General features: G+C 46.8%; 1 protein-coding gene across 1 annotated transcript in view; it reads left to right on the top strand.

Annotated features, from left to right (window-relative positions):
- RIMS3 (regulating synaptic membrane exocytosis 3) overlaps positions 1–7783 on the top strand; it is a 16308-nt gene extending 8525 nt beyond the window's left edge. The window contains exons 3-6 of the mRNA XM_006867593.1: positions 2421–2533; positions 5378–5479; positions 5744–5883; positions 7491–7783. Coding sequence (XP_006867655.1) covers positions 2421–2533; positions 5378–5479; positions 5744–5883; positions 7491–7703 — 568 coding nt within the window. The 3' untranslated portion in view covers positions 7704–7783. The remainder of the gene's footprint in view (positions 1–2420; positions 2534–5377; positions 5480–5743; positions 5884–7490) is intronic.
- The last annotated feature ends 13543 nt before the right edge of the window (positions 7784–21326 follow it).

Raw genomic sequence — 21326 nt, 5'->3', positions numbered from 1 at the left:
CTAGGACTTCCTCCTTCAGTATCATTGGCTCTTGATCATATGCTACCTCTTGAAATGGTTGAACAGCAACCATCTCCTTTTAGTACAGTGACTGTGTATTCCTTCCATCTTCTTTTGATGCTTTCTGCATCATTCAATAATTTGCACTCCTTCAATAATGAAAGTCGAGGCTTGAATTTTTCCTTCACTTCCCTCAGCTTGAGAAATGCTGAGCGTGTTCTTCCCTTTTGGTTTTCTTAACTCCAGATCTTTGCACATTTTGTTGTAATATTTGACTTTGTATTCTCAAGCTGACCTTTGAAATTTTCTGTTCAGCTCTTGTACCTCATTTCTTCCATTTGCTTTAGCGTCTGTATGCATAGGTGTACATATGTTTAGCCGTTAGGGTGAATGCATCTCTTACATGTCGGTGGCAGTCAAAAAACTAGAAAGTCACTGTGTTAGATATTCCTCAGACCTCATCCAAATCTTTGAAACTATGGTTATGTGACTAAGATGTTCTGATTCTGCTTCATCAAGGCCCAATAGTTTCCAGTATCAAGATAGTTTGGCTGCATTATTTAAGAGTCTATAACCATGTATGTCTCACTACTAGTCCTCTTGTACTTCATGAATATGAGTAGCCACTAGCATTCACTGCGTCTTACCATGCATAGGACTTGCAGTAGGCGTTTCACATCAGTAGGCTGGGATCTCTGGCTGCCATCAGACTAGGAATGCTGGGCCATGGGCTCCTTGACGATTGAAGGACAGAAAGTGAGAGTTACATGATTTTCATGACACTGTAAATTCGCTGTGGCTTTTCTGTTTCTACAGAAGTTCTAGTCTCCAAAGACTTGGGAATTAAAGCTAACAAACTGGTCCTTTAGCCAGCTTGTGTATAAAAAAGCACTAGTCAGCGTGGGATGCCATGTTCTCCACAACAGCCCTGAGAGACGCAGGCACTGTCATCATCTCCATCTTACAAGTGGGGAGCGAAGGCATGGGAGGAAGGGAGGCGTACCTTGCTTGGGGTCACAGTTGTTAAGTGGTGATGGTATCAGGCCATTTGACTCTAAGCTTTGTTTCCAGTCTCTCTCTACCAGCCAGGCTCCTAAAATTCTGTGGCCTTGAGAGTCTGCCTTTCTTTCTATACCATTCTCAGATCTCATTGTCCTAAGAATGTAGGCTAATGCTAATCATAAGGTTGGGAGGGCCTGAAGACACCTACCTAGCAGTAAAGACTGAGCCTAGTGGGGCAGAGACACAGGTTCTTTCTGATAAGCTTACTCAGTCTGTTCTGGCTCTGGGCACCAGGAACTCAATGCCAGACTGTCTTCTAGGAATCTATCTTGGACGGCCTTTTCTGTCTCCAGCCAGGAGTCTGGGCTGTTTCACATATTAGAGTCTCATTTGGTTCCTTGTAATCCATTCTCTGGTACCTGCACCCAGAATGTATAGGCTTGAGGACATGAAAAAGTAACATTTTATCTTTTATGATAACAGCGGCAGCAGCAATAGTCCCCACCTCTTACTACGTCTTGTGTGTCTGGAACTTTCCTGGGCCCCCACCGTTACCCTGGGATTTCAACATCATCTCTGTTTTGCAGATGTGGCAGGTCTCTTAGCTCTTTGAGTCTCGGTTTCCTCATCTGTAATGTTGGGTGATGGCTTCCACCATACAGCGGTTATAGGATTAAATGACATAATGCATGTGGAGTAGTCAGGGGTTTTGGCACCTGGCAAGCTGTCAGTCACTGTCAGCCTTGCTTGTTACTATTTCTAGCTCCCCTCACCCCCCAGCCATGGACTGTGCACAATCACTGGCCAATAATATCAACCCTATTGTTATTGTTAAGTGCCATCAAAGTTAATTCTGACCCATAGCAACCCTGTATAGGGTTTCCAAGGAGCAGCTGATGAGCTTGAACCACCAACCTTTTATTTCAAACTACTATGCTGTCTGACGCATTAGCCCACAGGGCCATGCCTGGACTCCTATGGTTGTGGTATTTTGGTCATTGTGGCTGATTTGGGTACCACCTCACATTATTGACTTAATTTCTAAAGTATGGTAACTCAAACCTCAGTTCTTGGAACTTTTTCTAGGCCTGCAAATGTCTGGTTCTCAGCAGTAACATCTGATGAAGGTGCAGCTATCCAGATCTTTCTAAGGATCACACCAGAACTCCCTGATGCTTTACGACCAAATACTGTCTCTAGTTTATTTTTATTAGTCACTTTTCTTAAGGAACCTCAAGCTTGTTTTGTTTTCACAAGTACAGAGATGAGCAGTTCTGTTGTCTCCAGCTAGGATGGTTCACTTGCACTGGGGCAAAGAGACACTAAGGCACCAAGGAGGATGCCCAGCACCCCAGGGACAGAGCCACTGCATCCTGTCGTCTACCCAGAAACCCTCAATGCCCCTCTGTCTCCTCCAGGTTCATCTTCCCTACCACCCGACTTGGGGCTGAAAGCCAGTTCAGTGACTTCCTGGATGGGCTGGGGCCAGCTCAGATTGTTGGGCGACAGACGCTGGCAACACCACCGATGGGTGAGTCTTCCAGAGGTCAGGGAGGGAGATGAGTGGCCACAAGCTGGAGGGGAGGGTGCAATGTGAGCAGCAGAAAGCAGGAGTTAACTTCAAGCTCTCCAGAGAGGAGAGGGACTCCAGCCTTTGCAGCACCTTCCCTCCCTCACCTCACCTCACCACACCACACCACACCACACACTCACCCACTCTCCCACCACCTCCTGTGCACCTGGCAGTGCTAAGTGCTGGTTATTAAACAGTGAAGGAAAGCAGTCTCAGCGTCTGCTTTCATGGACTTTATTCTGTCACTGATTCTGTATCACCTTAGGCAAGACACAGCTCTTCTCTCAGCCTCTGTTTCTGCCTCTGTAAAATGGGGGGTATAATACCCACCTTAGTTCTGCAATCTTAACAGGTTGTTTTTTTTAAGTTCCCTACAGAGTTGCCGGTCGGTCGCTGTGAGTTGGAATTGACTCCATGGCAAGGGTCTTCATTTACTCCTTAAGAACTATGTTTTATTTGACTTGTTACCCCTAACCCAGTGGCTGGCACCTGGAAACCTTTTCATATTCACTGTAGGATAATTGCTGGACTGCTGACCACAAGGTCAGTGGTTCAAACCCACCAACTGCTCCTCAGAAACTCTTTATCATTCTGAGTTGGAACTGACTTCATGGCACTTAACAACAGTGTCCCTGGCAGCACAGTGATTAGGTGCTAACTGAAAGGTCAGTGGTTCAAATCTGCTGGAGGAAGATGTAGTAGTTTGCTTCTGGAAAGATTCGCACTCTTAGAAACCCTATGGGACAGTTCTTTTCTGCTCTGTAGGGTCACTGCACTGGAATGGATTCAACGGGAATGGATTCCTTCCTTGAAGCTAGGAAGCACATCCTAAAGTCTATGCTTGCTCTTCTTAGCTCCATTCAGACCCAGTTCATTGGCTCTCAGATTGACCCCTACCTCCCTCCTGTATTTACTCCATTGGTTTCAAGCAGTTTTTCCCCAAGCCTGGCTTCCTCAGAGATGCCGCCTCACCACATCCTATCAGCCTGACCTGAGCTGTGTCTGACCTAGACATCCCCACTCAGCCCTCATCTGGACAGTGCTCAGCCTTTGACCCTCAGAGTAGAGGAGGAAGCCCAGGTACAAGTGCAGTCACACAGTGGTCCTGCAGACCAGGACCCTGTCCTCCAAAGTGCCCACAGGAAGCCTCTGTCTGCTGGAAGTGAGACCCATGAGGGTCTGGCTCCAGGGCTGGATTTGGCTAATTCCCTGTCCTTCCAGACTTGGTAATGGTCTGGGATGCTTGTTTTCCCCAGCTCTGGGTTCAGCCCTGGGATGGGAAACAGTCAGCCACTTCCACTAAGCTAATGCACCAGCTCAGTCTAGAACATTTGGGTGTGGTGCCCCCTGGTGTCTAAAGCTGGGAAGGAGTGATTCGCATTTACGAAACTTGGTGGTGGCTGTGTGTCATGGAGTTGGTTCTGACTCATCGCGACCCTGTACAGGGTTTCCAAGGATGTAAATCTTTACGGGAGTAGAACGCCTCATCTTTCTCCTGCAGAACAGCTGGTAGTTAGAACTGCTGACCTTGTGGTTCTCAGCCTGATTTGTAACCACTATAAAACTTGTTGTTGTTGTTATGTGCCATGGAGTCAGTTCTACCTCATAGCGACCCTATACAGGGTTTCTGAGGCTATAAATCTTTACAGGAGCAGAAAGCCTCATCTTTCTCCTGTGGAACAGCTGGTAGTTTCGAACTGCTGACCTTGCGGCTCACAGCCCGATTCTCGTAACCACTACGCTACCAGAGCTCCTTATTAGGGATGTTAAAATGAGACATGTTGTTGTTAAGTGCCATCCAGTCAGTTCCAACTCATAGCAACCCTGTGTAGGGTTTCCAAAGAGCAGCTAGTGAACTTGAACTGCTGACCTGGCAATTAAAACCAACTTTGCAGTCCAGCGCATTAACCCACAGCACCACACCAGGGCTCCATAATGAGACATGAAAGAGATTAATTTCGTAGGCCTTTCTCTGTTCCCCAAGGAGTGGTAAGGAATAGTTGAAGGGAGTGAATTTCCGAATAGCTCCTGAAAGTAGACAATTCCCATTTTCCTAAGAACGTAAATACAAACATTAATTTAAATTTCTCTGGGTTAGGCTTGATTCTGAGCTGCCTTGATGCATAATTTCCAATTCTGCTCACTCACACAATGTTGAACAAAGCTAAGCATTCTCCCGACAGACAGGACTGCACACACACAACTTTGTTCAGTTGGATATTCTGCCTTGTGACAGTGCGGCAAGGAATTCTCGACATAAGGGACATCAGCCAACCTTCCCTTCCTCCTTCGGCAAGGGAACCCATGTAAGAACAGGCCCTCAGCCTCAGGTCCTAGTCAGGTACATATCTCAGCTTCTCCTCAAACTGATATTCTTTAAATTGGCCAACACACGAGTACAGTTAGGAGTTGGCGGGGCTGCTGTGTAGGGAAGGAGGAGCGTCATTGATCTCACAGCCTGGTTCTGTTTTCCTGAGCAGTTCGGCTCTGGCCCCAGACTAGCTGGTTCTGCTCAGGATAACAGATATCCCTCCACTCCAGCAGACTTCCATGAGAGTTTGGCAGTTATGTGCTGGTAGCCAGGCATACCTGTTATGGATCATGCTACATTCCCACCCGAAGGAACTTATCAAGGTATTTCTCAGCCACTGCAGAGGCCTCCTGAGAGGCACATGTTCTCTCCTCCATCATGTTCCCTTTCTGACGATGTAGCATCTTCTGCAGACTGGCCTTCTGCGCAGCAGTGAGCTAGCTCATCCCTTGGCCTGGCTCTGCCTGGACCCTCTTTCTCCTCCCTTGCAGGGGATGTGCACATTGCCATTATGGACCGCAGAGGCCAGCTGGAGGTGGAAGTGATTGAGGCTCGTGGCCTGACCCCCAAACCAGGCTCCAAGTCCCTCCCAGGTGAGGCTGAGCAGCAGGGGAGGGATTTGGGAAACAAGGTCCTGGCAGGGGGGGCTTTGCAGCTGCACTCTGTGCCTTATAAGTCCTCAGCACCCTGTTGACAGAATCCCAAGGTGCAGGGAGGGCAGTGTTGTCCACCTGCTGTCTACTACTCAGCTCCTCCTACTCTGCTTACCTCCAGCTAATCCAGGGCCTTAGGAGAGGGGCGGGCTGTGACAATAGCCTCAGGACCCCTTCCCATCATGCTTTTCTTCTACCCCACAGCCACCTACATCAAGGTTTACCTGCTTGAGAATGGAGCCTGCTTGGCTAAGAAGAAGACAAAGGTGGCCAAGAAGACCTGTGACCCCCTGTACCAGCAGACTCTGCTCTTTGATGAGGGGCCCCAGGGGAAGGTGCTCCAGGTGAGTGTTACGTTGGGGATGGGAACTCTCACAGATCAGGAGTCGTCATTTTTCAAACTTTTCTTTTATAATTTCTCGTGTGTCCGACACTGTACCAGGTGCAGCAACGCCTATACTCATGTATTTCCACAGCCCATTGAGGTGGTGGTACTGGTGTTACGTGCCGTCGAGTTGGTGCTGACTCACAGTGACCCTGTATGGGGTTTCTGAGGCTTTTAAATCTTTGCAAGTGCAGAAAGTCTCATCTTTTTCCCTCAGAGTGGCTGGTGGGCTCAAACCCTGGCCTTGAGGTTTGCAATCCAGTGCTTATTCTGTGGAGCCACCATGCTCCCAGTGAAGCATTACCTCATGCAGTTTATTCATAAGGAACCTGAGGGCCAAGGCAGATAGTGAAATGACCCTGAGGCTGTCCAGGCTTTGTCTGACCACTGCCTCTCCTGCTGATGCTTCCCGGTGCCAGATGTGGCAATCCTGTGAAGCAGGTCCAATTCCCCATTTTATGAATGAGGAACCGGAGTCTCGGAAAAGTGAAGTGACTTGCTGAGTCAAGTTGAGCCCACCAGCTGAGGGTGACTCTCATCCCAACCACTTCGGATTAGCAAAGCCCTTCTGTACCCACGACAGACCTGGGAGGGAAGGATTCATAAACGATGAAAAAGGCACGAGAGGTTATGTGGGAATACTGCATAAAGTAAATTAATCTCTGGACTTGATCCTGGGTTCAAGCTCCAGCTTTGTGCTTCCATAAAGATTTGCAGCCTTGGAAACCCTACACAGTGTCATTATGAGTCAGAACCAACTCCACAGCACACGACGACCACCACCACCACCACCATCTATAGATGTTAAGTGTCCTGGAGTCGGTTCTGAGTCATAGCAATCCTGTTTAGGATTTCCAAGGTTATAAATCTTTGTGGGAGCAGAAAACCTCATCTTTCTTCCATGGAGTGACTGGTGGGCTTAAACTGCCAATGTTATGGTTCACCATCCAGTGTTTATCCTACAAGCTACTGCATTCCCTATTTATAGATATAGATTCTATTTTGGAAAAGATTAACTGATAAACACACAGGGTGAAAATCACCAAGCTGAATCTATTCCCCTCTCCCAGTTTTATGGAAGGGCGCACTGAGGCCCAGAGAGGACGAGAGGCAAAGGCCCTGGGTGAGCCAGCTTCAGCGATGGAGCTATGCCTCAGGTTCTGATCTTTCAGGCTGCACCTGCTTTGAAGAAGCTGTCATCTGAGATGCTGAGAACTTCTGGAATCAGACACACCCAGGTTCTGGTCCCAGCTCAGCCACAAAATACTGTGTATCTTTGGGTTAGCTAATTAACATCTCGGAGTTGCAGTTTCCTCATAGTGGAAATGATACCACACAGCACTTCTGCTGAGCTGGCTCACAGTGACAACTGAGATAATGCATTTAGAGTCCACAGGATCAAGTCTGGCACACTGTAAGTGCTCAGTAAGTGGTTGGTGAAATCAGGCTGGCCCTGGCTCTCTCTGCCCATCTGTGGCCTGGCAGCACTTGCAATTCCTGGGCCCCTGGCCCAGCCCTGGAGTGTGTGTGTGTCTCAATCCTCACACTCTTCCTCTCTACTGACAGGTGATCATCTGGGGTGACTACGGCCGCATGGACCACAAGTGCTTCATGGGCATGGCCCAGATCATGCTGGACGAGCTGGACCTGAGTGCCGCAGTTACTGGCTGGTACAAGCTCTTCCCTACCTCCTCCGTGGCTGATTCCACGCTCGGATCTCTCACCAGGAGGCTGTCCCAGTCCTCCCTGGAGAGTGCCACCAGCCCCTCCTGCTCCTAAAGACCTTAGGAAGAGAGGCCAGGATGGTGGTGTGGGAAGGGGTCCCGGCTGGCCCCCCACCTCCTCCCCTGTACATAGTCTTCACGTCTACATGGACCCCTGCTGCATGCCTGTTGGCTACTGGGCTTGTCCCAGCTGGCAGTGGAGAGTAGCGTGTATGCGCGTATGTTTGTGTGTATGTGTGTTATAGTCTGTGTATATGTGTGGCCACGTTTATATATGTCTATCTGTCTGGGTATAGTCTGGTGACTTCATGGACTGAAATCCATGTCTCTCTGTATCTTGTTGAAAGGAAACCCAAAGGACTGTTGTGTGGGCACGACTCATCTGGAGGGGTCCCCGGTCCATCTCTCCTGGTCCCATGACTGGGGCTGAGCCTATGTGTTCCCTACCTGTGCCTCCTCATGGTGGTCTCTGCTTCGTTCTCTGTCTTGTCCTTCGTTCTACCCTCTGCCTCTTCCCAGCACTGCTGCTGTTTTGTTTGAGGAATGTAGCATCCACTGCAGCTGAACATGCTGAGGCCCTTCTGGGAACCCCACTGCATCGCCACCCCATCCTTCCTCCCTGCCCGAGTGGCCCTGGCAGCTCTGCCCGTGGAATGCATTCTACAGCACGGAGCATGCTCACCTAGTGCCCTCTCTGGTCAAGACACCAGGGAGGGAGTGGAGGGCTTGGAGAGTTTTCTCCCTTGGGCTGGAGCCACCTCCTTCCCACATTTAACACAACGAGGTGGTGGTGCCAGGTGCCTCCCTGAGCTTTTGTTCTTCACCTCTTTCTTCCCTTGAAGACTCCTTGGCTCCAACATGACAAAGGAGCTCTCCCTGTGGGCCTCAGGAGGCTTAGAGTGAAGGGGTCTGACAGCCGGGGCCAGCCACAGAGGGGATGGTATCTTCCAAAGCAGCAGGCCCTTCCTTGTGGGGCATGACTTGGTGAGGAGGTGATGAAGGTAGGGGCTCTTTGGTGAATAAGGAGGGCTGAGGCTGGCTTATTCTGAGCCACAGTTGAGAATCCATGTGGCCCTTTGGCCATCAGCTGCATGAAGTTGCTCGTTTGAGGATCTATTTCTTGCTCATTCCAAAATTATGGTCCCTGTCTGGGAGGTCAGACTCACTTGAGCCCCAGCCTCCTGACTCGAGACTCTGGACCGCCACAGTCACCAGCTCTGTACAAGCAATACTTACCCCTCTGACCTCCCTGCCTTCTTGTCCTCTGTCACTGCCTTCTCTGGACAGTGGCCTGGCCTGCTTTAGGCACCTCATCTGCTCTCTGCTTTCTTGCCCACCCTTGTCTGGTTGGATTTTCTCGAAGCTACTCAAACCCTGACCTGACTTGACAATTTGACTGTTAGTGGTGACCAGTCCTGGACTGGACCTTTTGAGAGATCTGCTGGGAAGACCCAAATCTTCCCCAGTTGTTCCCTCAGTTTTGGGGTGAAAGTAAAAGGTGAGAGATTGCCCCAGAGATGGACCAAACAGCTGGCACATCCATGTCTGGCAGGGCAGAAAGAGGGGTCAAGGCATGGGGAAGGCTACTTTTCTGCCTCTTCTCCAAGCATCATTCCAAAGTAATGAAATGACTCTAGCCCAGGTACTTGAGGCAGTAGAACTACAAGGTGTAGCCAAGAGAGGTCTTGGAGTCTGAGGACTTGGATTCCATTTCTAACCAAATCTGGGTGGAGAGGAGGTAGTAGAATCTGAGAGAGGGGGGTGCCATGAAGTTCAGGTCATCTCAGTCCAAAGAGCTCTCTTTCTGGCAGGGATCCATAGTAGGTGGACACCAGAGCCCTTTCACTCTTCCTCTTCCCTAAGAAAATCAGGAGAAGCAGCTAGGACCCCATGGGTCCTGCTTTCAGACAAAAAAAGTGAGCAAGGGCAGGGAGAAAATGAGCACAGCTTGTGTCTCCTGAGCCCTCAGTCTAGGGTTTTCAGAGAAGGCAAACATTGTGCATATGCAAGAGAGGATGATGGATAACTGGGTAGAAGTTTTCTCCACGATCCCATTGCTTGGGACTAGGTAATGCATTTCACATGTCCCTTTGACTCTTTGCATAGGGGATTTTTTTCCTGCTGTCTATGATGTCACCAGCAGGAGGACTGAAAATTTCTTAGGCCTGTGAAGTGGTGGGTTCCCTGGGCACAGTGTAGGCGTTTATGGATGCAGCCTGAGACACTGCAGGCATGGAGGCATAGCACACCCTCTTTCTTCGTGGGGCCGTGAAGGCAGCGGGAGCAGGGAAGCTGCCCCTGGGTGGCTGTAGGCCTCAGTGCACCTTGCCTCGGGGAATGTTAAGCACAGATGAAGTCCTAGCCAGTGATGGGGCCTGTCACACTGGTCACTTGAGCTGATCCACCCACAATGAATTCCCAGCTCTCCCAACTACCCAGGAGTCAGGCCGCTCCACCATTCCATCTCTCTAGTGAGAGGTAATTTGGGGAATTATTCTTTTTAATGTTTTGTACCAATTAGTTAAGTGGCTCTCCCTCCCCCACGATGCTCCCTCATCTCCCAGGGGGAAGCTGTGAGGCTATGTGTGTGAGGGTGAGTGGCTGCGCCTTAGGGTCCGTTTCTCTGCATCTGGGAAGCAGGGACTTGTCTGAGAGCCTGTGTGTGCACGGGAGGTAGCCTGTCCCAGGAGAGGAGGGCTAGAGGCAGGACTCCTGGCTTTCCCTGGGGTGGGAGAACTGGGGAAGGGATGCAGGGAAGGAAGAAACACAATGCCTCCAGATGTCTCCATACATGGGACCAACTCACTGCAGGTACAGTGTCTTGGCTCCACGGGCCTCCTCACTCCAGGTGACATCCGTGCTGGTACCGGACAGTCACTACCTCTTCCTTCACCCAGGCAAGACTTGTCTCCTAAAGGAGTGAGGCTGTAGCAGAGACAGGACTGGCCCTGCTCACAGAAGTGATGCTGGGCTGTGAGGGGGGATGGTGATGGTGATTCAGAGCCTCGGTCTCCAGGTCTCTGTTCAGTCTGTCCCACTTCTGGCAGAGTCTCCTTAACTACAGGGAAGTCTGTGATAGGCCTTTGGTATGAATCAAGCTCTAGTAAACAGGGCCATGTCTTGCTTTGAAAGGGGGATTTGATCCTTCAGGGAAGGAACCATCTCAAACTATTCCTCTTTCAGTCTCCTCCACCACCTAATCCCATTAGGAGAAAAGAATTTAGAGGTTCTTGGTGTCTAGCAAGCCCCAGGCAATGCCAGTCCTTCATGGGGCTGAGACTGACCCTGAACCTAGGAGCTCCAGAGAAAGGGTGCCCAGCTAGCTCATCACTCGTACAGTCACTGCTGGGCAGAGAACTGAAGTCAAGCCAATTCTCCCAGGGGTAAGATATCTACCAGGGGAAGCAGACCTGAGTGATTTTGTCAGCTTTAACGAAAGCGGTGCCCTCTCTTTCAAGACAATGGATTCTTTCAAAGGTACTTCTTTGAAAATGACTGTTACCAGGAACCCTGACATGCAACCAGTCATATTCCGTGCCCCACTGCCTAGGAGATGTTGGCTTTCCAGAGCTCCTTAGACCTCATGTTCAGGGCTCTGGACCTGTTCAAACCAGTTCAGTCATGACCAACAAAGTGAAATCAGACAGACTTGCATTTTAAATTTTTGAATGATGCAAAATGATGAGTAGGAAAATTATGGGTCAGAGCCTTGAAACAGGAGATGGGATAGAGGCATAGTAGGCTGTTCCAGGAGGCCGCTATGGGTGATTGGATTCTTGGAAGAGGCACAAAGTGGAGCAGTTGGCTCCCATATTTGAGTGGGCTAGCATTGTTTCTGACTCTGCCAATCAAGAGATTTGGTTGCTATGCAACATATACACTGCCCTTATTTTTTTAAGAGGAAGATTTAAGTTTCCACCAGGATGTTGCTGTTGTTATGTACCATGGAGTTGGTTCCAACTCATAGTGGATCTGTACAGAGTTTCAGAGGCTGTAAATCTTTACAGGAGCAGAAAGCCTCATCTTTCTCCCTTGGAACAGCTGTTTTGAACAGCTGACCTTGTGGCTCGCAGCCCGATTCATAACCACTACGCTACCAGAGCTCCTTGTCACCAGGATACTGACCCATAAATTTCCTTGTTATGATTAGCATGACTGAGCCAGAACAAAGAGGTTGGGAACCCTGCTCATGTCCCGTCTTCCTTGGCCCAGAAAGCAACAGAGCTTTAGTAAGGCTGCTCTTCTGTTTCTCTGACTCCTTCCAGCACTGTGCAAACTGCAAGAAACCGATGCCTTTGACATTGTAGATGAGTTCTCCCCTACAGGTGTGGAGAGTAGTGGGCACAGCATTCAGGACTAGAGGCGATTCAGCAGTGTTTGAGCAGTGGCTCCAGGAAGATGGAAGGACACAGACTGCTTCCCTGCCGACTCCTGCCTACCTTTCTTTTTCTTCCTTTCCCGAGTCGTCTTCTTCAGTATCCCTACACTTATAGAGGCTCTTTAAAATGCTGCTTCCTGCGCTGAACTGTTTTTGTGCTGAATGATCAGGCAGGAGATGAGGATGCCAGCTCCTCTCCTGCCTTCTCCCTCAAGTCTGCATTTCGCTCAGGTCAGAAGAGATCAGAGCAAAGCAAACACAATCATGAAAGGGCAGGGGAGCCCCTGCACAATCAGGCGAGACTTGGGTGGGGCTGGATAGGCCTGGACTGGCTGGGTTCAAAAGGTTCTTTTGAAAGAGTGCCTGAGCATCTCAGAACAATGTCAGTGATGCCAAAGAGAGCAACTTGGCCTCCTTGGGGACCAACACTTCTGACTGAGCTGCACAAATGCGGCTCAGCAGTCGGTATGTCCAATGGCGGGCCTTGTTCTCTGACAAAAGGGCTTAATCTTTCCATGTAGCAAAGCAACTCTCCCCGTCCCCACAACCCTGAGCTTGGGCTCTTGCGGGCCCATCATGGCTGTGCCTGTGAGGAAAGCCACACCAGTGAGAGAAACGTACATCCTGTCAGGGGCCAAGACTGTCTTGCAGCACATGCTCATTGAACAGCATGAGTGTTAACTGCTTTGGGAAAACCTTCCAGGGCTCTGGCTGAAAACGTGGCCAGTAAGGACAGGGGCTTCCCAAGCAGTTCACAGTGATGCCAGGAAAGGTCCTTGGGACTGGATTCCAGGCAGTTTGGCTAACAGAAAGGGGCCCTGGGAATTCCAGGGGCAACAGAGCATCCATCCTACTGGCCAGTGACCTGGGCAGCTGGCCACAGGGAGTCAAAGGCTGTTGTCAACAGTTTTGCTAGAAACTGTGACCATGGGCAAGACTCCTCACTTTTCTGGGCCTCCGCTAACTCATCTGCAAAACCAGAGAATTACCTAGTTGCTCCCTGATTCCCTCCAGCTTTCAGAATCCTCTGATTTGAGATGATGAGGGCTGTAAGCCTGGTACACCTGGCGCCTTGTGCCATGGGCTGGGTTTTTCCATCCCTTGGTGCCTCAGGCTGGTGTAGGACCTCATCCAGCCCAGATGCTGCTGCTGTCAAGAACTCTGGGAATCCTAGCAGACTCTTATTTCACCTCTTTGTGGTGTGTTCTCCTTTTATTCTTACCTAATGATGAGAAGTAATTAAGGGTTGTCTACAATGGACAATTTTCAAGGTGCTGATGTGATATCATAACCTCAGCTGCATTCTGAGTAGGTCAGTATCCCCTCCAGCAGATGAAGCTGGGACATTGTTCATTTTTGCTTCTAGAATGACATCAAGGAAAAAACTGAAGATCTGAGTTTAGAGGAAATGCTCTGATAGAAAGAGAGAGGAAAGTTAATTTTCCTTCAACGTATTTTGTTTCTTAAAACTACTCCTCTAATGCATTTCGACGGATAACATCTCAGAAGGCATGCTGTTGTTAAGTGCTGTCCAGTCGGTTCTGACCCATAGCCACCCTGTGTAGGGTTTTTGAAGAGTGGCTGGTAAGCTTGAACCACCGACCTTGCAGTTCAAATCGACTTTGCAGTCCAGTGCATTAACTCATAGTACCACACCAAGATTCCTCAGAAGGCATAGTGGCTGCTTTTTGGGAAAAGTTGGTCTGATATTTCTAAAAACTCATTTAGAATTATATTCACAGAGGTAAGAACCCTTTTTTAGAATTTCCAAATGCACCCTGCCAACACAGAGCTGATAGGGACTGACAAGCACACTGTTTAGATAAGAAGCAAATAGTCTTTTATATCTGTGCTCTCGACGTCGTATCTGTGCAGCATCTTTCCAAACTTGAGGTTCCTGTGTGGCAGGTGGACAGCTGGAAAGGACAGCCGGCTGTTTTGTACAACATTCTTGCCAATTCCCTTGAGGCTTCTGCATGTACAGTATTTGGGCAGCAAAAAATTTATTAAAGTCAGTTTGAAAATGGTTTCCTGTGTTGCTTTCTTTAGACACATCTTCATTCTAGAAGAGAGAAAACGGGCCCAGATGAGAATACCTTTATAAAAGGAGGCAGGTGAATCCTTGGCTAAGAGGGCAGTACAGCTCAGACAAAAGCCTGAAAGATATACTTGGGCCTCATACTCCTGTTGAATTCAGGAATTCCGTTGTGACAATGATGTCTTTGGGCCATGGCACCTGACTGGTCCAGTCAGTTTCCCATCTCTGCCTCCAAGGTCCTTGTAACCCCACAGATACCTACAGGGGCTACCCAGGGCCAAAAGAGGGCAAGGTAAGCTGGAACTAAGTACACGGTTTTCAAGAGTTCTGAGCTCTTGGGTCCAGAGCCACTGCTCAGGCATACGACTGGGTCAGTCTTGCTTATTTCAGCCAAACCTAAGCCAGGCAGTACAAATAACAGCTGACATCTAGTGCAGGGAATTGGTAATTGTGACCCCTAGAGCACCCTCTTCCCTTCATTCCCTGTCTCAAAGAAGGGAGAGAGTTCTGTGAATATTTGGCCACTTCTAGGCAGAACTCTTGTCCCCCTAGAGGTTAGGAATGCACACAGGAAGTATAGCTATGAGCATGTATGCGCTTGCTTATGGAGAGGTGGTTGTCAAGTGCTTTGGAGTCCATTCTGACTCAGAGACCCTGTATTGAGTTTCCAAAGAGCTACTGGTAGGTTTGAAATGCTGACCTTGGGAAAGACTGGTATCCTCATAGGATTACTGGAGAGTGAAGTGAGGTGATACATTTGACAGGCTCAGCACAGTGCCTGGCACATAGGAAATGCTGTATGTTTGCTGTTATGGACAATGAGCCTAGATGGAAGGGGTGAAATGCAGGAAGTATAATGGAACAAAAGAACTAGCTTAAAAATACATTTTAACCTATTCAAATAAATTGTGTCAAGTTGTGTATGTAAATAGACACATTATAAAATTGTTTAATTTGTAAAATTACAAGCTAAGCATGAATTAAACTACTGGACAAAGTAACACGTCAATTGACCCTTGGAATATTATTGAGGAAGGTAATGTGCTTAAGCACTGTACCACCAGGGCTCATTTGAAAATTCTTTAATATAAAAAATTACAAACTCTCGCAGGGGAGACATTATGAGGGCATAAAATGAACTCTTAAAAAAAAACTTGGGCTGAAGGAGAATATCTAAGGGAGGAATAAACTGACTGGAAGTCAAACTTCACTGAATAATGTGATTCCAGCCCACTGAGTATGAAGCCCACTGAGAATTTGCTAGGTTTTTCACAGTAGACCTGGTTCACAGCCTCTGGACAAGCAGGACACACCCTTCTCTAGTCAGGTGGGCAGAGGCTGTGTACACAAAGAAAAAGGGCATCTGGAGTCGACTAACAGGCAAGGTGAAGCAATGCCCAGGATATATGGTGTCCATGTCTGGGGGCCACTGGAGACAACCCTCCAGGGTACTAGTGGACTGAGGGTTGATGGCTGACACACAGCAAGTTAGGGTGTCAGGAGCCTGCTCATCAATAAGCAGGATGGTGCGATGTTCTGAGGTGTGCAGTGGCCACGTTGAGAAGGCTGCAGTGAGGTAGGCATTGGGCTGGGGCTGAAAACTCACCAAGGTACTATATATGCTCTGGGTGCACAGTGGGGGCAGACAGCTAATGAATTATTTGCCCCTGGTAGCAGTGCAGTAGGAGCTGGTGGTTTTAAATACCGTCAATGAGTCGGTTCCAACTAATAGCGACCCTGTATAGGTTTTCCTGGGAGCAGCTGATGAGTTTGAACCGCCGACTGACCTTGCAGTCTAGTGCATTATCCGACAGCGCTACATCAGGAAGAGAAGCAAAACAGCACAGTGGAAGTAGGAAGATGCCTTGTGCTCCCGCAATGTTTCTCCAGCACCATCTACTGGCAAAGTGCAACAAGGCTCACAACAAAGAAAAGCTTAAAGTGTCCGTCCCATTATAGAGGAGCAGGTAATGAAGGGTAGATTTAGCATTGCGGCAACACGTTGATAACTGTCACATCTAGTGACCAGTGCAATAGAAAACAAATTTGTGCTACATCAGTGTAATGAAATCCTGCTGTCGCTACTGCATGCCGTTGAGTTGGCTCCAACTCATAGCATAGGGTTTCCAAGGCTGTAAATCTTTATGGGAGCAGAAAGCCAATTTCTCCCATGAAGCAGCTGGTGGATTCAAACTGCTGACCTTGAGATTAGCAGCCTGACATGTAACCTACTACACTACCAGGGCTCCTTAATGAGATCCTACTCAGCATTTAAAATAATGAGCTACTGACATATGCAACAGCATAGATGAAATGCAAAACAACCAAAAATTAAACAAAAGCCCAAACAGCCTACATGTTGAATGAAAGAAACCAAACATTAAGGAGTTAATACTGAATCTATCGGGCAAAAAGTCAAACACGTTTGCATGGAAGTGTGAGTAGGAGTAGGGATTGACCCACAAAGGGTTGCAAAGGAATCGAGGCATGATGGAATTTTCTAAATCTTGACTGTGGTGGTTGTGACCTGGATGCATACATTTCTTATCATGCATCCAACTGTACTTTTAATTTTATTTTATGTAACTTAAACCTCAGTAATAGCTATTTCAAAAATATTGTGTGCAACTTGATGAATGCGACTTTTGTTTACGGATGTGGTTGCCCAAAATTCCAACCGAAAGGGAAGAATTCTTCATGTCAAGGATCAAGTTGATAGGGCCAGGCAACTTAGACTTTGGCTATCAAAATTGGGGGGCTTTAAAGGCACAAAGTGGCTGGCTTACAAGATTTAAATCTTAGGGTCAGAATGAGATGGGACAGTTGGAATCCCCTCTTGTCCAGATGGGTCTGGTGATAATGGGGATAGGAGCTTAGGATTCAATTGAGAGTCATTGTTATCAGGTCTAATGGTGATTGTCACAACTGTAAATGTAGAAGAGGTGTAACTAAAAGGGGGGAGCAGTTAATCTGTCATTTCAGGAACAAAGGACCCTAGGACCATCAGGAGGGAAGAGCAAGAGAGGAGCAAGGAATCCTAACCAGAAAAGTGGTGACAACAGAGATGGTGGCAGAGAGAGACAGAGAGAGAGCAGAGGGCTCTAGGCCCATGCACTGAGAAAAGCAGTGTGCCTGTGGATAGGAGTCTGGCTTGCAAAATGTGCCATTTGGACATTTGAACGAATATATATTTCCACTGTGGTATGTGTACATATTTTAAAAAAAAGTAATAGAGGTAAATACTGTTAGCTGATGGTTCATGGAGAGGATTATAATCATCATAATGATTTGTTGAATGTAGAACTGTAAACCTTCACTGTAAACTTTCACTGAATTCACAATAAAAACTTAAAAAAAAAAAAAGTATTGTGTGCAAATCAGCTACCAACAGTTATGTAGGATCTAGACTGCCACTGCCTTTGCAAACTCTACTACCTTGAAAGCTTGAGGGACGTTGCAGCTTGAGAGGGTCACAGTTTTGATGGAAGTATTAGAAATCTTTCTTCCTGTAGGAAGTACAGTCTGAGACTAGGAGAGTTTGGGTGGTGGCAGTACAAGATTAATCCTGGGCTTCCTAACACACTGAGATGGAGGGCCTGGAAGAAAGTTACTCAGGAGACTTGAGTCACCGTCTCTCTGAGGGTAGCATTCTCTAGTTCAGTCATGACTAGTGCTACATCTTCTGTGGCTCAAGTGGTGTGTGGTGACAATTACAAAGGGAGATGCCCTTCAGGTTTGGCAGACTAACCAAACAGGAATCCAGCACTGAGAGAAAAACCTGCTAAAGGAAAAAGAACTTGTTAAAGATCCCCCAGCTTCTGAAAGCACAGGGCACTACAGACTGACATAGTAACATGCTACATTGGTGGTTACGTGCTGTGGATGTGGAGTTGGTCCCAACTCATAGAGACCCTGCATACGGTTTCTGAGGCTGTGAATCTTTACCAGAGCAGAAAGCTTCATCTTTCTTCTGTGGAACCGCTGGTAGTTTCAAACTGCTAATCTTGAGATTAGCATCCTGATTAGTAACCACTATGCTACAAGAGCTCCTTACATTTCTAGTATGTTATGACATACTATAGTAACAATATTAATAACACTGTAAGAACAAATTTTAAAAGGGTTGTCGAATAAGCCTTGCAAGTAAGCAGCTCCTTTACAAAGAAAACCTAATAAGGTGCATTGACCAATTAGCTAATATTAGCTGCTGCTTGTGTCAAAATGACCAGTCTACAGTCTTGATTTGTATTTCTATGTATTTGCCTCAAAACTTCATAGACTGATAAGGAACACCTACTGAGAGCCAGGAAAATATGTAAAATACTTGTATAGGCTGTTTATAAAAGCCTTCACCTAAACAGAGACAAAAGACTTTGTTAAATGATTTGATGGGACTGGTAAAATGATTTCCCTTCCTAAGTCTTGGTCCTAGCAATGATCCAGAGAGACTGTACTGAGCTGGCCTTGTGGATAAAGACTGATGTCTTATCCCAACAAGAACATTTGTACTTGGGTGATGGGAGAGATGAGACAGAGTGGGGCAGCTCTAGCGCAATGCTCCCAGTGTTGACACATATCTCAGAGAACTCTCACTAGTATCAGAAGTAGGAAGGTGTAAGGATGATCATTTCAGAATTATCCATCATGGTGGAGAGTTAGAGGCAATCTAAGGGTCCAATCACAGCGTCAATGGATGAGTACAATGTGGAGGAGGTACCCTAAGGGTCATAGTGCAGAAGGCAGAAGCACAGATGAAACATACAAAATTGTGGTTATTGTTAGGTGCCATTTAGTAATTTCTCATTCAGAGGGGGCCCTATGCACAATAGAATGAAACACTGCCCGGTCCTGCGCTATTCTCACAATTGTTATGTTTGAGCACAGTGTTGCTGCTGCCACTGTGCCAATCCATCTCACTGGGGAATCTTCTTTTTCACTGACCCTCCACTTTACCAAGCATGATGTCCTTCTCCAGAGACTGGTCCCTCTTGACAATATGTCCAAAGTAAGAGAGATGAAGTCTGGCCATCTTGGCTTCTAAAGAGCATTCTGGCTGTACTTCTTCCAACACAGATTTGTTTGTTCTTTAGGCAGTTCATGGTACTTTTAATTCTTCTACAATACCATAACTCAAATGTGTCAATTCTCCTAATCTTCCTTATTCATTGTCCAACCTTCACATGCATATGAGGCTATGGAAAATACCATGGCTTGGGTCAGGCGCACCTTAGTCCTCAAAATGACATGTCTGCTTTTGAACACTTTTAAAGAGGTCTTGTGCAAGAGAATTGCTTAATGCAATATGTCATTTGATTTCTTGACTGTTGCTTCCATGAACGTTGATGTGGATCCAAGCAAAATGAAGTCCTTGACAACCTTTTCTCCATTTATCATAATGTTATTTATCAGTCCAGTGGTGAGGATTATATCAATTTCTTTACATTGATGTGCAAACCATACTGAAGACTATAGATTTTCATCTTCATTTGTAACTATTTTAAGTTCTCTTTGCTTTCAGTAAGCAAGGTTGTATCATCTGCATACTTCAGGTTGTTAATGAATCTTCCTCCAATCCTTGAAGAAGATGTCATGTTTTTCTTCCAACTTCTTGCTATAGCATATAGACTGAGTATAGTGAAATAATGATTTTAAACCACTCAGTATCCCCTTGTTTTGTTCGAACCTCTTGGTCTATGTACAGGATCATCAAGAGCACAATGAAGTGTTCCAGAGTACTCATTCTCCACAATGTTTCCCATATGCCCATAACTTGTCATGATCCACACAGTCAAAAACTTTTGCATAGTCAATAAAGCACAGGTAAGCAGCTTTCTGGTACTCCTTGATTTCAGCCAAGATCCATCTGACGTCAGCAATGATATCCCTCATTCCATGTCCTCGTCTGAATCCAGCTTAAACCTCTGGCAGTTCCCTGTTGATGTACGGTTGCAGCCATTTTTTAATTATCTTTAGAAAAATTTTATTTGCATGTGATATCAATGATATTGTCCAATGATTTCTGCATTCTGCTGGTCACCTCTCTTTGGAATGGGTATAAATACAGATCTCTTCCAGTCAGTTGGCCAGGTAGCTGCCTTCCAAATTTCTTGGCATAAATGAGTGAGTGCCTCCAGTGCTGCATCAGTTTGTTGAACTTTTTTATTTTTAGTCCATCAGTTCCCAGGGCCTTGCTTTTTGCCAGAGCCTTCAATGCACCTTGAACTTCTTTTTTTCAGGATCACTGGCTCTTACTCACATGCTACCTCTTGAAATGGTTGAATACTGACCATTTCTTTTTGGTACAGTGACTCTGTGTATTACTTCTATCTTCTTTTGATGCCATCTGCATCATTCAATATTTCAAAATCTATCTTAAAGTATAATGATGTCTGTGATAGGATAATATCCATGTGCCTACAAGGAAGGCCAGTTAATACCACTATTATTCAAATTTACAAACCAACCACCAAAGTCAGAGATGTTAAAATTGAAGAATTCCACCAACTTCTTTAGTCTGAATTTGTCAATCATGCAATCACAATGTATTGATAATTACTGGTGATAGGGATGCAAAGTTTGAAAACAAAGAGGAAGGTTCTGGTAGTTGGGAATTATGGCATCGGTGACAAACGATGATAGAAATAGCATGATATAGTTTCCTAAGACTAACGGCATATTCGTTGCAAATACCTTTTATATTGTTGTTGTTAGGTGCCACTGGGTTGGTACTGACTCATAACGACCTTATGCACAGCAGAACAAAACACTGCCTGATCCTGGGCCAACCTCACTACTGTTGCCATGCTTGAATCCATCGATGCTGCCACTTGGCCAATCCATCTCGCTGGGGGTCTTCCTCTTTTTTTCTGACCCTCCATCTTACCAAACATGATATCCTTCTCCAGTGACTGCTCCCTCCTGACACTATGTCCAAAGTATGAAAGATGAAGTTTGGCCATGTTGGCCTCCAAGGAGCACTCTGGCTGTACTTCTCCAAGGAGCACTCTGGCTGCACTTCTTCCAAAATGGATCTATTGGTTCTTTTGGCAACCCATGGCACTTTCAATATTCCCCTCCAACCCCATAACTCAAAAACATCAATTATTCTACAGTCTTCCTTATTCACTGTCCAGCTTTCACATGCATATGAGGTTATTGAAGACACCATGGCTTGGGTCAGGTGCACCTTAGTCCTCAAGCTGACATCTCTGCTCTTCAATACTTTAAAAAGGTCTTCTGCAGCAGATTTGCCTAATACAATA

This window comes from Chrysochloris asiatica, unplaced genomic scaffold (assembly GCF_000296735.1).
Source record: "Chrysochloris asiatica unplaced genomic scaffold, ChrAsi1.0 scaffold00106, whole genome shotgun sequence".
Lineage (NCBI taxonomy): Eukaryota > Metazoa > Chordata > Mammalia > Afrosoricida > Chrysochloridae > Chrysochloris > Chrysochloris asiatica.
Note: the sequence above shows the minus strand (reverse complement) of the source record. Positions and strands in the feature narration are given on the sequence as shown.